The sequence below is a fragment of the Accipiter gentilis genome, chromosome 22 (genome assembly GCF_929443795.1).
Source record: "Accipiter gentilis chromosome 22, bAccGen1.1, whole genome shotgun sequence".
Lineage (NCBI taxonomy): Eukaryota > Metazoa > Chordata > Aves > Accipitriformes > Accipitridae > Astur > Astur gentilis.
This window is the reverse complement of record NC_064901.1, coordinates 23,195,336-23,209,874: the sequence shown is the minus strand read 5'-3', so window position 1 is coordinate 23,209,874 and position 14,539 is coordinate 23,195,336. Positions and strand designations below refer to the sequence as shown.

Genomic DNA, 14,539 nt, shown 5'->3' with positions numbered 1-14,539 from the left:
CCCCCAGGAGAAAGCTCTGCCAGGAGAGCTGGGGGCTGCGGAGCAGAGCTGCCTGCCTGCCTGGGGAAGGGGTGGCCTGGCACAACGTCCCCTTCTGCAGGACACGACAGGGCGAGGAGCGAGCAGGGACAGCCCCGCTGGGCTCAACCGTGGTCCTACGCTGTGCTGCCCGGTCCCCTGCCTACCCCTGCCCGCAGGTCCGGGTGTACCTAGCCTTGCTCTGGGATGTGCTTTGAGCAGTCTTTGGTACCTTCATCTCCTGGTTTCATCGGCTTGCCCGTGCTCGCACCGCTGCGTCGGTACTTCCAGCATAGGGCTGAGCAAAAGCGAATTTCTTGGCTCACCCCTGCCAGGCACCCCTGCAAAACCATCCCCTGCCCAGCCTCCTGCCAGCAGAACCCAGACCCAGGGACCTGCTTCTTCTCAGACGTATGGGGAGGAAGAGCGTCAGAGCAACCGATTTAGCTACTGACATACTCGTATCGCGTTCGCCTGTCGGGCCATTTTCACAGAGCCAGCTCAGACTGACTCTGCTCCCACTGGGATGCCACTGCAGGCTTTCAGCGGCTGCTCCCTTTCCTTTTGACGCCCTGAGAAGGAGTTCTCAGCAGAGTTTTTGGTTTTGGTGGGCTAAACCGGGCCATTCCCTATTTTTCCCCAGTAGGGAACTGATTTCTGTCAGGCTCAACATCCGCAGCTGTATCCTTGGCTTTCAGGACCCACTCAGTTCCCCTCCTAACTTCTCCTGGGCCAGGACCCACTGGCCTCTTACGTGTTAACGCACGCACGTGGTCACTGCTACACACCACGGTTTATCTCCTCCGGACTCCTAATCTCTCCATCTCCGTGGGATGTGGAATCAGCCAGGTTTCCACACATAAGCCTACATCAGAGAACACGCGCGTTGCCTGAGGCAATGCTCGCATTTGTTTTTCTCTAGAAAAACCTGAGCCGTTCCACTTTTAGTTTTTGCAGAGTCCAGATAGGCCAGACCAGCGCATACCAAATGGCCCAAATTGACGAACTTCTTGCAAGGAGAGTGCTATGTTTCCTGGCTAATGCCCCAAAAGGAGAATGCAGGTCAGACTGCACTTTCCTTTTCTACTTCTCTGAAAGTCATTAAAATCAACAGAATAGACAAAGGGCTGGATTAGTCCTGGTCCTTTTGTCATTCTCGTGTAAAGTGTCTGGGGGGGTGACTCGGTTGCCCACCCATAGGTTTCTGGTGCTGTGCAAGACACACTAAGGTCTCTCAGATGCCGACACGGGGCAAGCAGATACCGAGGCCTTGAGGAGCAGCACCGGGAGACCAGGCAGTGTAAATGGGGGCATCGAGGCCACGCGTCATGCAGTTGGCTCAATGCCTCCTCCAAGGACCAGCCAAGCTTCCCCTCTCCACCATCTGTAGGATGCTGGGTACCTCCTACTGCATTTGTTAGCCTCTGATAAACCTGCTGAAACACTTTGGCCTCAAAGCCTCTGCCTTGTTGCACGGTCTTCGTGTCTAGGTCCCCAAATATGGTGAAAAATTCATCCCTTAGAAGCTTGGTTGCATTCACAGCCTCTTGGTTCCTTTTTGGGTAAGCTTCAGGTCATTTTCTAAAGAAATCCATAGCTACCAACAAATATTGTCTGGCAGATTCCATCTCAGGCAAAGGCCCAACAACATCAACAGCAATGAATCGCAGTAAAGTCCCCAGGAGACACTGCTCAGTAGGGTTTCTCCCCATCTTTGGGGACCCACTTTTGAAATACTACACATGCAAGAAATGCACCACATTTCCTGTAGTAATTTTCCATCATCTGTCTGCATTTTCCTAAAAGCCAGTTCTCTCTTGGCTCGACTAAGGATTTTGCAACCTCAAGATGTCCAACGGTTTTGACATCATAAAGAAACCTCAGAACCTCCTTTTTGAGTGTTTTGGGTATAATGAACTCTCATGAATACTCATCACCCATTGTTTTATTTCCCCATCTCCTATACAACATTTCATCTTTAAATTCCAAGCCTTCCCACCATGACCAGAGAGCTTTTGCCCTGCTACTCTGAAGAGACTCTATACTCAAAAGCAGACACGGTTGCCAAACGAGGGGGTTTTTTTTCAATCACACCTTTTTTTTGATACCGGGAGCCTTCTTGAGGGACACTTTTAGCTCCTTGAACTCTGCTCTTGCAAACCTACACCTACTGGATGAAGCAGGAGCGTTTTCATTCCTACAGACAGTGAAAGAAAGGCAAAAAAAGAAAGGATGCAGCCTCAATCTTTTCTTGCTGTCCTGGTGAGGGAGGTGTCCACCCCCCAAAAAGGCATTTGAACAACGCCTTGGTAGAACTAACCTTTGGTGACTACGGTCTCGTGTCAGTGCCATCCCCGCCCCACAGGCACCCCCAGCTCTGTTCAACAGAAACTGCTTCAGCTCCGAAAATGCCCAGCCGCTCTCCTCCAGCCACCGAGGCAGCTTTCTCTTCTCCCAAGGAGCACGTGGAGCTTTTGTGATCCTGGCACGTCTGCAGCTGAGCCTCCAGCAGCAGGACCAGTGCCCTGCAAGGCCAGGCAGGCTGACGGTGCCGTGCTCCCTTCCCTCGCATCGGGGAAGGGTTACCCCATCGCCTCCGGCTCAGCGTTTATCGGGGTGCGTGTTACACCTCTTTTCAACAGTTCTCCTTGCTCTGGGTTCAATTTCAGATTGGCAGCCTCCAGCTCGCGACAGCCCGTTTATAAAACGTTATCGGTTCCTATTAAAGGGTCTGCCATACGCCAGGATATCCTCAGCTATAGCGCAGGGGCTGGGTGGCTGGCCATGGAATACCTGCTCTGTTGGTCTCTTGAGTGAGGGCCGCCTTACGCAGGTGATGGGAGACCCACGCTACAGTTTGCTACAGACTTGTGCTAACACGAAAACCATTTTCACCTCCAGATATCCACCGTGGAAATCAAAATGAACCCGGTAAGGCACATCCCAGATATTATCTATTAATGGCAAGGCACAAGCACCCTTTGATTAATATATTACACAGCAAAGCTCTTGCTGGCCTTTTTTCCTAACCAGGACAACAGATGAGGTCCAAGAACTGGCTGCAAGCTCAAAGAGACAGCTCAGGGGCCTGCCCACGGAGGCAGGTGCCGCAAACAGATTGCCCAAACCTCTTTCTTTCACATAAGCCGTGTCTTTAAAGGAAAACACCGCAGGCTGCTGCTCACGGACAAGGTCCCAACCACAGTGATGTACATGCTGAGTGTCAGGTCATCTCCTGCCTTGGCTACGCTGAGCATTTTCCCAGATCCCGGATGCATTTCTCCCCAGCGAGGACGCTTTCCTCAGTCCCTGCCTTTCCTTATACCCATGGGGTGGCTCCCTTTTGGATTGTTCCATCATCTCCCTCTCTGTCTAGTTTCAATTACCAACTGCAGGACCTGAACGAGCATCTGCGATGCCCATGAATGACACAGGCGATAAACCCCTTTCTTGCTGCTTGACTTCCCCCGTTGCCCTCCCTCTGAAGTGGACCGCTGCCAAACGGAGGCAAATAGGTTGTTGAACGAAGAACTTCGATTTTTGCCATCAAGGCTAAGGAAAAGGGGATTTCCAGTACTCCCAGCCACAGCAGTACCCTTTCCAAAAGCAAACTAATTAAAGGCTACAAGGGAAGAGTGGGCTTCTCTGAACACCCACTTAATATCCAGGCCTGGGCACCGCAAAGCCTTGCTACAGCCTCAACTCTAACTTAAAGCCAGCATCACCCAGCTTTGCATGTGCAGCTTCAGTCCCTGTTTCCTGAGTGGAGTTTGGGCCTTTCAGCAGATTTTTACGAGGCTCTGTCCTGACTAGCCATATATTTATAACAACCCTCTCTGTGGCTATTTCCCCTCCCCACCAGAGCCGCACTTAACCAAGCTGCTGCACTCATGTTTGATGTTGTAGCCAATCCCCCATTGCTTTCTATCCTGCCTAAGTCTCTTTTCCTAATAGCTTGAAGTGGTATGAACAGGATGGAAATACTCTTCTCCCTAGCACAGGACCTCATACCTATATAAAGCAACCAGCTTCCCTTCTCTTCCAGTAGCAGCCTTCCAACTTCTATTCAAGGGCTGAAATGCAATATTTACGCTCTGCCATAAATCCCACAGCTTCATGGAGTGTTTCTGGCCTCCTGCACGATCTGCCTAAGTGTCTAGCAATTGGTCCATCGGCTATTTATCTTGGAAGTCCTCACTGGCATCTGGAGACGTGAGGAACACAAAATGTCTGCAGGTCCTCTGCCAATTTAGGTGGGTCTCTTCTTCCTCTTGCCTTCTAGCATTTGGCTGTGTCCTGTCTAGCTCAGACTGATATCTGGCTCCAATCTGCTTACGAAGGTTCAGACCAAATCTTGATAAGCCAGGTTATGTCTATAACGCAGTGCTTCTCAGCTCTCAGGTATGGGTCCTTGCCACAGCTGTGCTCCTGACTCCACTCCAGGATGAGGTCTGGGCATGCACCATCCCAGGGAAGGCTGGAAAAGAACTGCACGGTGCTCCAGAAGGTCTCGCAGCCTCCTGAACTGGAGACCGGCACCGCGGTCCAGGCTCCGGAGCGTATCCCTGCCCCAGCGTTTGGCCTCAGGCTCTTCCCTGTGAAGAAGCACTTGGAGAGCAAAGCTCTGGCCGGCTCCTCTTTCCAGCCAGCCACGTGGTGGGAACGGACGTGCATCAACCTCCCATGGGGTCTTTTCTCGAGTGGCGTCGCTGGGGCTGGGAAAAACCTGACGCTGTGGGCCTCCACGTGTTTGCGTTACAGAGCACACAGGCTGGACATGGCCAGACCCAACAGCCTGAGACCACCTCCACGCCCAGCAAGCTGGTGAGCCTCTGGTTTCCTTTCGAGATGCGTTTCTATTCTTTCAGAAACCTTGCGGTAGCTCAGGGCTCCTGTTAACTTTCAGGCTGAATAACATTTTCCCCCTTCCCCTGTTTTGCGAAACATCTTCTGGCCAGCGTCACGCACGTTCCCCAGCACCTCGCGGAGTCAGGGTCTTGCAGCTGGGCCTTCAGATCTCTCTGGGCACTGTCCCAGCGCAGAGTCATTCTCTGACTGTTTTTGACCCTTTCTGGGATAATTCCCGATATTGTCCTCTTTCCCTGTGCGCAGTTTACATCTTTATTTTGTTTCTGTTTGATTCTGGCGTGAATTCCTTTCACCTTCCACTGCTCCTGAAGAGGTTAGATGTCTGCAAGCACCTTTGTTATCTGGTCCCTCTTGCGTCAAAAGGTTGAATACAGTTCCCCGTTTTCCTCTTTGGAAACTGCATCCTACCCCGACGCCGGTGTTACTGCTCCAGACTGAAGAGGTCAGCCAATACCCAAAGTCCTGAGGAGGCAGCTACAGGGAGGAACTGATGAGACCCAAGGTATTTCTTTTATGCAGCGGTGCTTGCGCGCAAAGCCTTATCTCCCTAAACACTACGGCAATCAGATAGGAGTTATTTTGAGACATTACGAGTTTCTTTTATTTCCCCCAGACAGAAGCCCACCCCAAAAAGTTGGTTCTGTCTCTTCCTCAGGTTCCTCATTTCCCAGTGATAGCACTTCTCCGATGGGCCTTGACTTTCTGTTGACTCCCCCCCTCTTTGGTTTTATAGTGTTTTCAGACTTTTACTGAATAAAGGCGCTTGCTATCTTCATAAACCCCACAGGGTTTTCACCCAGCCTCAGCGTACAGCATGTCTATCAGTGACTAAGCCAGCTTACCTTTCAGGCTCCATCACCAGCTGAAAACCCACTTGCCTTACAGCTAATGAACACAGTTCTTGCTAATAAAGAATATATTTAGAAATAATACTGATTCAACCATCTGTTTCCAGCAAGCAGATTAGCTGCCACAAGATAAACTTTTAAACCGCATCTTCACTAAAAAAAATGTATCAGATGTAAATAGGCATTTAACTGCTGAGTTAGGCGATGCAACGGTCTTCCATCACTGCAGATAAGGAGACACCGTAGTTCATGACATACCAGCTTGTCATGGCTAAATCCTGCTGGGACCTGAAGATAGCAGCTACTAAATGTTGAATCACAGCTATTCTCAACAGAGAGATAAAGAATTTGATGCTGGTGGATTTGTACTTATATAGTCCATAAAACCAGTTGCGGATCACCTTCCATAATAGTGCCGAGTCTGCCACTGCTCATTGCTCATCCAAGATAGATCCTCTTCTTCTTCCCCTGCCTCTTCTCATTCATCTCTGTTCCTTCCTCCCTCTATCCCTCTTCCCTATTCCTCACTGACCTGTCTCTCTTGGATCAAAAAATGGCCCTAGAAGTACCGTGGTGATCGCAATTGCTCTTTCATATCATGTCTACTTATGTGACAGTCAAAATACGAAGATGATTCGCAAGCACGAATGAAAACACGGCCAAGCAGGTTCACCAGTGTGTATAATAACATTGATTCATCTGAACTTACACAGAAAATAAAGCGGAGGTCAATTATTTAATATATGTAAGTAGCTTTCCTCCTTTACTTATGAACTTTCATTTACAAGTTGAGGCAGCTGAGACATATAACTATGGTAAATTACTCTAACGCTTTATTCGTATGAAATGTTCCCAGCCATCTCTTAGTAAATGCTTCTGAAGTCACAGGGGTCCTATATTAGCTGCGCTACTGCTCAGGCTTCTCCTAATCCTCCTATTTCTTTTCCTTTTGAAAATGTATCCACGTAAAGATATTAGACCTATGCTTTCCAAGCTGATTAACAACCGAGATGGGCTTTCCCCCCCCCCCCCCTAAACACGTAGGAGGAGTACCTCAGAAACATATGATTTTGGGGGCAGGGATTTCTCAGCATTTTCTGAAAAGCAGTGACGAACCTGTTATCTTGTGTTGGCCGTATAGGTTGCCCACGCCGATGAGTTGCATTTTAAAGATGAGACCGTTAATGTGGATCGGCAGGTCGAGCCTCGTTCATGTACTGAGAGACCTGAGCGTATGAAAACACACCAATCGCTACGGCTTCTTGCACCGAGTAAGGACCTGACTGTCAGGAAATCTAAGTTCAGCCCCTTCCAAAGTCAAACACAGGCCCTCTACTCCGTCAGTTTCCTGACTCCGGCAGCGGGCTCCTTCTCCGGCCCGCCGAGAGCCTCCTTCTGCCGGAGCCACGGCCCCGGGAAGGTCACCCTGATGCCACCGAGCAGCAACAGTTTCGCCTTGCACAGGCCACTCGCAGGTTGCGAGGCTCGTTTTTTCCGGCTGCAAAATGGGAAGAAAAGTCTCTTACTGCCACAGGATGCGTCGCGCTTTTTACCCGAGAATTGCTACAGCTACCCAAACGCCCTGAACAAGATAATAAAGCGGCTTAAGGGCTCCAGGGAGCGAAACTGGCTGAAGAGCCGGGAACTCGGGCGACCGAAGGGACAGGGCCGTGGCTGGAGGTGTCCCTTAGCGGCAGCCCTTGGCTCGGAGCCTCCCAGACACCACCTCCCTCTTACAAGGGAAACTCATCACGGCTTTGAACGCAGGGCTTGGAAAAGGAATAAATCTTCCAGATCTGAGGGATTGCAGTCTGCACATTAGCTCCCCTTAAACCCTGAGTGCATTTAACTTGGGAGGTTAGAAACCACAGCCAAAGAAATCTCTTTTGATTCACAACTTGTTTTGAGCAGTCACCCATAAAGCAGCCAGTGAATCACTCCAGCCAGTTAGTCATGCAACCACACCGAATGTACACTCAAAAGGCTGCACAAAATAAACAGCCTGCAGCTCCAGATAACACACACACAGCTCATTTGCGCTATCTGGCATCAGCATATATTGTTAATAGGACTCCTACACCAAACCCTTAGGAAAAGACGCACTCAGTAAGCATCTCCAAATCTCTCTCCCCATCAGTATTTTTCTCGTCTGCTCCGCGCCGAGTTGCTTTCAAAACAATTCAAACTAGGAAAAGTTTTAAGGCTCTTCGCTCTCTCTTTCCGCACCCTTCTTGTTGCTGGTAACGTCCTGCTGGGGTTTACACGCGTGTGCGGCAGCTAAAACGGAGTTAATCCCGATCAGCAGCGGACAAGTCGAAAACCAACAGCTCTAGAGCGAAGAGAAATCTTCCCGCAAGGAGGGACTGGGGGGGGTGGGGGGGCGGGGGGGGGAGGCTCCTTCTCCCCTGACACATGAGCGTTACAAACAGCTCGGGTGAGGAATCCTCGCAAAGCCTCCAGCCAAAATCTACCGTCCGACTCAAAAGAGAGAAGCGCAAAACAGCTTGGGGAAGAGCCGCGAATAAATAAACCTTCCTGCGCAGCCGGGGGTGAAGGAGCGTGAGCCCTACCTTCGCCTCCTGCTCCCTGAGGAAATCCCGCAGGTTTCCACGGAGGAAAGAGATCCCGCACCTCCGAGGCTCTGTTCAAAGCCAGCCTTAGCCAAATTCCCGGCGAGAGCTCCCTCCCCTCCCTGGGAGGGTGCCGGAGCCTTTGAATGGCAGCTCTGGTGGCCCTATTGTGGAAAAGCAGAGGGCGATTTGCCAGGGCGGCCTCAGCAGCAGCACGCCGGGGAACCGAACCGAGCCGAACCGAACCGAGCCGGGCAGCAGCCGGCCCTGCAGCGCCCGGCAAGGGGCCGGCCCCGCCGCCCGCTCCCCTCCCCGCCCTCCCCGGCTGCTTCTTCTCCCTGGTGCCCGCCCAGGGTTCCGTGTGTGTGTCCCGTCCGTCCCCCCCCCCACTCCGCCTTCCCACTCGCGCCTCCCTCCCACGTACTTCTCCCCTTTATACTCTCCTTCTTGCCCCCCGCGGGGATCAGGGCAGCAGCACCCCACGCGGGACCCCCATCCAGAAGCTCGCGTGGGAGCCGAGATCAAAGCTACCGGGGGGGGGGGGGGGGGGGACAGGGGGACCCCCCCCGCCCAAAACCAGCCCCCGGTGCGAGGGGACACGGCATCACCCTGCAAGAATCCCGGGGAGAGCCCACGGTCCCGGGTAACCCCCCCCCCACCACCTTCCCCGGGCTCAGGGGCTGCGGTGGGAGCAGGGGGAAGGGAAGGGAAAGGGGGGGGGGGGGGCAGATGCTGTCCGTGCTCCCCCGAGAGAACGGCAAAGCCCGTCGGATATCGGCGGGGACCCCCCCGCGTCTGGCAGCCGGCGGGGTCTCACGGGAGGCGGAGGAGAAGGAAGGGGGGGGGACCCGCCGGCGAGCTCGTTCTTGCCGTGCCTGCAGTTTACATTACATTAAGGGGGGGGGGGGGGGGGGGGGAGGAGGAGGAGGAGAAATGCATTAAAAGTGTCAATTTAAAAAAAAAAAAAAAAAAAGGACGTAGCGAGCCTCCGATTCCTACGGCAGTTGTTCTATTAATACCGCCGTTCAGGCTGCGCTTTTTATTTGCTCGCTAAATAAAAGAAATGGTCGTTATTTGCATAACGCGGCACTTAAAGAATTTCCTCTGTTAGAGAAAGCCCGTTTCCTTTCTCCTGTTTCCTTTGAGCAAACATCCCTATCACATTCGCCTTCGCTCCCCAAAGGATTTTTTTTATTATTATTTTTTTTTTTCCCAGCCCGTATTTCTAGCCAGCGATACACGTATATATTTGTGAGTGTATACGGGTATACGCGTACATATGTTTCAAGACATACAACTTACTTCAGCTCCACGCAGTAGAACTAGCGACTCGGATTACTACAGCACATAAATCCTCGGAAAAACTTTTTTCCCCTCCTAAGCCAAGATATATAACCTGTTCTGAGGGCTTTTATTTCAGATTTCGCCTTTAATTGCCGGGGCCGCTCTGCGGGATAACCCGTACCCCTATTTATGGCTGGGAAAGGGGGGGGGGGGGGGTCTGGGGGACCCCCCCCCCGGGCAAGGACCAGGTCGGCAACCGCCTCTCCGAGGGGGCTGCAGGGAGCCCGGCCGGTGGCCAGGGCTGGCCGGTACCACCGGTCCTGCCAGCAGCCGGTCGTGGAAACTCTTAGGCGACCGCCACTGGTGTCCTCCGTGTATTTACGGCCGCAGTTCTCCCTTGGCCTATATTTATCCTTACAATGCGATGGAAAGGGCTTAGATCTAGAAATAGAAGCCGAGAGCAATAGATGGCAGGCACGGCCTTTTTATAACTCGAAACGACTTGTTTATTAAAGAATTAAAATAATTTTTTTTATATTTTTTTTTTTTTAAAGGGTTGGGGGGAGCATCCCTGCTCGCCGTGCCTCCCGCCGCCCCGGGGGGGGGGGGCTTCGATAAGCGAGAAGGGGAAAAGCGGAGCCCGGCCAGGGCGGTGGGCCCGGGGGGAAAACCGGCCGCCTGGCGTTTTGTCAGCCTCGGGTTTTGGGTTGTTTAGGGTTTTTTTTTTAAAAATCTTTTTTAGGGATGGTGTTCTTTAAATTGAGGGATTTACGGGCACGGCGTCCCACCAGTCGTGTGTGTGTATCTCCCCCCCTCCAGCATCCTCCCCAGCCCCGGGTAACCGGGGAGCCAGCGTTCCTTCCCCCCCCCGCCCCTTGTGCACAACCGGGCCGGCGGTACCGGTACCGGTACCGGTACCGGGGAGGCAGCGGGGCAGCCGCCGGTTCCCCGAGCAAATTTCTCCCGGAGCTCTTTCTCCTTGCATCCCCCTCCGCCTTAACTGGCAGCGCTGAACTCCCGCTGCGGAGAAAGAGGACTTTTCCCCGGGGAAAGGGTCTCTTTCCCCCGGCTCTCCCCCACACCCACGGTATTCCCCCCGTGATTTCCCCGGTCCCGTTAGCCGGGCGCGGTGGGTTTAGCCGTTTTGGGAGAAGGTGGAGAAGCACCTACGGGTGCTGCAGTCGCTCTGCGAACCCCCGATTTAGCTATTATTAGCGGGTCTCTCCCCTCCATCGTTAACCATTATTATTATTATTGCTATTAATTTTCCTCGCGGATCCACGTGTCTCTTATTACAGCCCCTACCCACAGCACAAGGGGCTCGCAACGAGCCCGGGCCGTGCGACACGGGGCTCCCACTCGAGTCAAGGCCACAGCCCCGCTTGAAAAATTCAATCCGAGGGGACCCAGGCGGTGTTTAACGGCAGGTGATAAACTCGCGTGGGTCTACCGGGGGAGGGGGGTGGGCTGTAACGTGTCATCACACGCTAAGCCGGCGCCCTGGGCTTTGCAACCTAAAAAAACCAAGAGAGCCGGGTTAGCGGGGAGAGGGTGGCAGGGTGGCCGGGAACCACCGGGGGGGTCCCCCGAGCTCCCACTTCACCCGTGGGCCCCGCCTTGGCCCCAGCAGTGCCTCCGCGGGTGCGGAGCGGGGCCTTGGTGCCGGCGTGGGGTTGTCCGTCCGTGGGGAAGGGGCAGGGGAAAAGAAGGAGAAAACCCCAGCCTAAGCCTGGGCCAGAACGAGAAAGAAAGCAGCTCCCCCACCCCCCCACCCCCCCCAGCTCCCCACGCCACTCCGCGGTCCGGCGGGGAAATACCCGGGGTGGGGGGAGACACGGGATCGACCCCTGCCCGGCCGGGTTCTGCCTACGGTTCCCGGGCACGGCTACCCGGCGTGGAATTAATGCCCTTTTCCCGGGAAGGGTGTCACCTAGGGATGGGGGGGAAGCGTGTCCGTGGAATTGGATGCGGGGACAGGGAGGGATGCGGGGACAGGAGGGATGCGGGGACACCTTGGCTGGAGACAGGGAGTGATGGACGGCGCCTGAACGGGGCCCAGAGCGCAGGGGGAAGGGGTTTCTGCCCCCTTTTAGGTCTAGAAGATGGGGGGAAAGGGAAAGTAAAAGAGGGCAAAGAGCCCCCCAAAATGATGGCGAGAGCCTAAGAGGTGGGATGGCCGGCTTGACCCGAGCCTCTCCCGGCTTCCCAGCTTCCCCAATCCGCAGTCACCTCCCGTCTTTTAGGGGCTCCCCGGAGACCCCGGCACGGCCCTGTCGTTGTCTCTGCCCGGCGGGGTCACTCACGGGTGGACCGGAGCATCGAGTACGGGGACACGGGCCCCCCCCCCCGCCACGCCAGCCGGGGACGCGCTGAATCCAGGCCGGGGCAGCCCCAGTTTGCCCGCCCCGAGATCACCGGGAGGGAGAGGAAGAGATTGCATTTCCACCTTCTCCAGGAAAAAAAAAAAAAAAAGAAAAAAAAAAAAGGGTGTTTCATTTGTTTGGTTGCTGGCTTTTTGTTGTTGTTGTTGTTGGTTTTGGTTTGGTTTTTTTTCGGGGCGGGGGGTGTTGTTGGGATTTTTTTTTTTCTTTCTTTCTTTTCCCTAAATGGCCTCGATATAGCGGAAACCTCCCGAAGAAGCTTTTTAAAACCGCGCTCGGAAACGACCTGAGAAGCGACCCCGTTCCAGGCTGTCCCTGCCGAGCGCCAGCGCAAGGGAGTGTCTTAATTGCCGCTAATGACCCGCGGAGAGGATGCGAGTGGGTTATCTGCAGCCGGGCAGAAATCAATTAGGGAGAGACAATTAGGGGAGAAAGTGAGAGACAGGAAAATGGGAGAGACCGTTACAGCGGAAAGTGAAGATTTCGGTGAAATTTTCCAAAAATTCTCCCTCTGGAAGAGGGTTCCCGTAGAGAATATTTTGCGCAGCCCGGCGGTCCGTTCGCTCTTTCTCTTTCTGTTTCTTTCTGTCCCCTTTTATTGCGGATTTCCCCGCATCGCTCAAGAACTGACGCTTCCCGGGAGCGCATCGGCCCCGCACAGAAATTACGATTAAATCGCTGCGGGAGCGCATCGGCCCCGCTCAGAAATTACGATTAAATCACTGCGGGAGCGCATCGGCCCCGCGCAGAAATTACGATTAAATCGCTGCGGGAGCGCATCGGCCCCGCTCAGAAATTACGATTAAATCGCTGCGGGAGCGCATCGGCCCCGCGCAGAAATTACGATTAAATCACTGCAAAGCGGGACGTGGACGGGACGCGGGGGGGGGGGGGGGGGGGGAACGCGGCTTCCCGCGGGCATCGCGGGCTCCAGCCTCGGGTGGGAATAAAGATATTGGGGTGGGGGGGGGGGTGGAAAGGGCACGGTGGGCCCCCCCCCAGCCCCACCACCGCTGCGGGATGGGGCTGCGCTCCCCGGGCAAAGTCTCCTTGACCCCGGGAGGACTTGTCCGGCCAAGCAACCACCACCCCCCCCCCCCCCCCCCAACACACACAACCTCCCCACCCCCCCTCTCCCGCCCCCGGGAGGCCCTTTCCAGCCCCGGGCGTCTCTCTCCGGTTTCTCCCCCCGGTGCTTCCCCCCCCCCCCCCCCCCCCCCCTTGCCGGACGCCAAGGACTCACCGTAACAAGAGACCTGCAGAGCTCCGTTGTGAGCGCTGCTCTCTTGCAGCTTGAGGTTGCTCTCCGGGGGGGTTTTGCAGGGACCTCGCTGCATGTAGAGGTGCGGTGGTTGTTGTTGCTGCTGCTGCTGCTGCGGATATTTGTTAAAGGAGGCCGGAGCCCCGGCAGAGCCGGGAGCCTGGACGCTGCCATCCAGGGACTGGCATTCCTGCTGGCTGTAGCGGCTCCGGCACTTAGTGCTGCTGTCACCAAAGCCTTGTCCTTTGCTGGCCAGGAAAGTAGGGCTGAACTTGTCACTTGCTTGAAATGCCCTAAAAGGCGAGGAGCCTTCTGTGCCCTGGGAGGCTGCGTTGTAGTAGGAATCCATGGCAGCCGGATCACAATAAGAAACACAAGTATCAGCATTCATTCCTAAAATTAAAAGGCCCGAGTGTCCTTAATGCGCTTGGAGGGGCACCAGGAACCTCTCTTTCTCTCTCCCTTTCGCATACACACGCACACACACACACACACACAGCTGGGCCAGGGAGCTCTAAGAGGATTCAGATGTTCTTGAAAGCTAACCAGATCTCCAAACCCCCTTAAGATCTCGCACAGTAAAAGGGGTCTTTTTCTTTCCCTCCCTCTCTCTCTCTCTCGCACACACACTTGCCCTCCGTCTCTCCCTCCAAACTATCTACGCTCTAAAGAAGCTCTTCTCCGCACTTCCCCCCCCCCCCACGCATAGGGGAAAGGGAAAAAAAAAAAAGAAAAAAAAAGAAAAAAAGAGAGGGAGAGAGACCTCTCCCCCAATTAATATGTAGATGATGACAGTGGAGGGGAGGGGGCCCAGGAAGGGGTGTGTGTGTCTGTGTACGGGGGTGTGTGGCAGCAGAGGGGGGTGGAGGTCATATCTTTTCCCTTAAAAAACACAACCCCCAAAGTTGTTGGGTTTTTTTTTGTTGTTGGTTTTGGGGGTTTTTTTTTTCCTTATGATTAAAAAACCAGAAAAGCAAACGGCTGACACGAATACCACGAAAGGATGGACGTAGGATCCGCGCAAGGCAGAAGCACCGGGGACGATTTCACGGTCGTGACACGCTCGGTTCGCTCCGGCCCTCCCCGCCGCTCGCTGCCCCCCCGGCTGCGGGGACCCCCGCCTCCGCGGCCCCCTCCTCCGGCTTCAAGGCAATACGGATTTTCCCCGCAGCTATATGCCTTTAAGCTCCCCCCCCCCACACCCCCAAATTAACCCCTTCAGGGCCGGCAGCTCTCCTAGCGCTGCCGTGAGCCGTTTGCCTCCCCCCGGGTACGACGGTCGCCCAGCACCACATCGGCAGGGAAGTT

General features: G+C 54.3%; 1 protein-coding gene across 2 annotated transcripts in view; it reads right to left on the bottom strand.

Annotated features, from left to right (window-relative positions):
• Window positions 1–13,622, bottom strand: part of ALX4 (ALX homeobox 4) — a 38,838-nt gene extending 25,216 nt beyond the window's left edge. For both annotated transcript variants that reach the window (XM_049825893.1, XM_049825894.1), the window contains exon 1: window positions 13,214–13,622. In XM_049825893.1, coding sequence (XP_049681850.1) covers window positions 13,214–13,622 — 409 coding nt within the window. The remainder of the gene's footprint in view (window positions 1–13,213) is intronic.
• Between the last annotated feature and the right edge of the window lie 917 nt (window positions 13,623–14,539).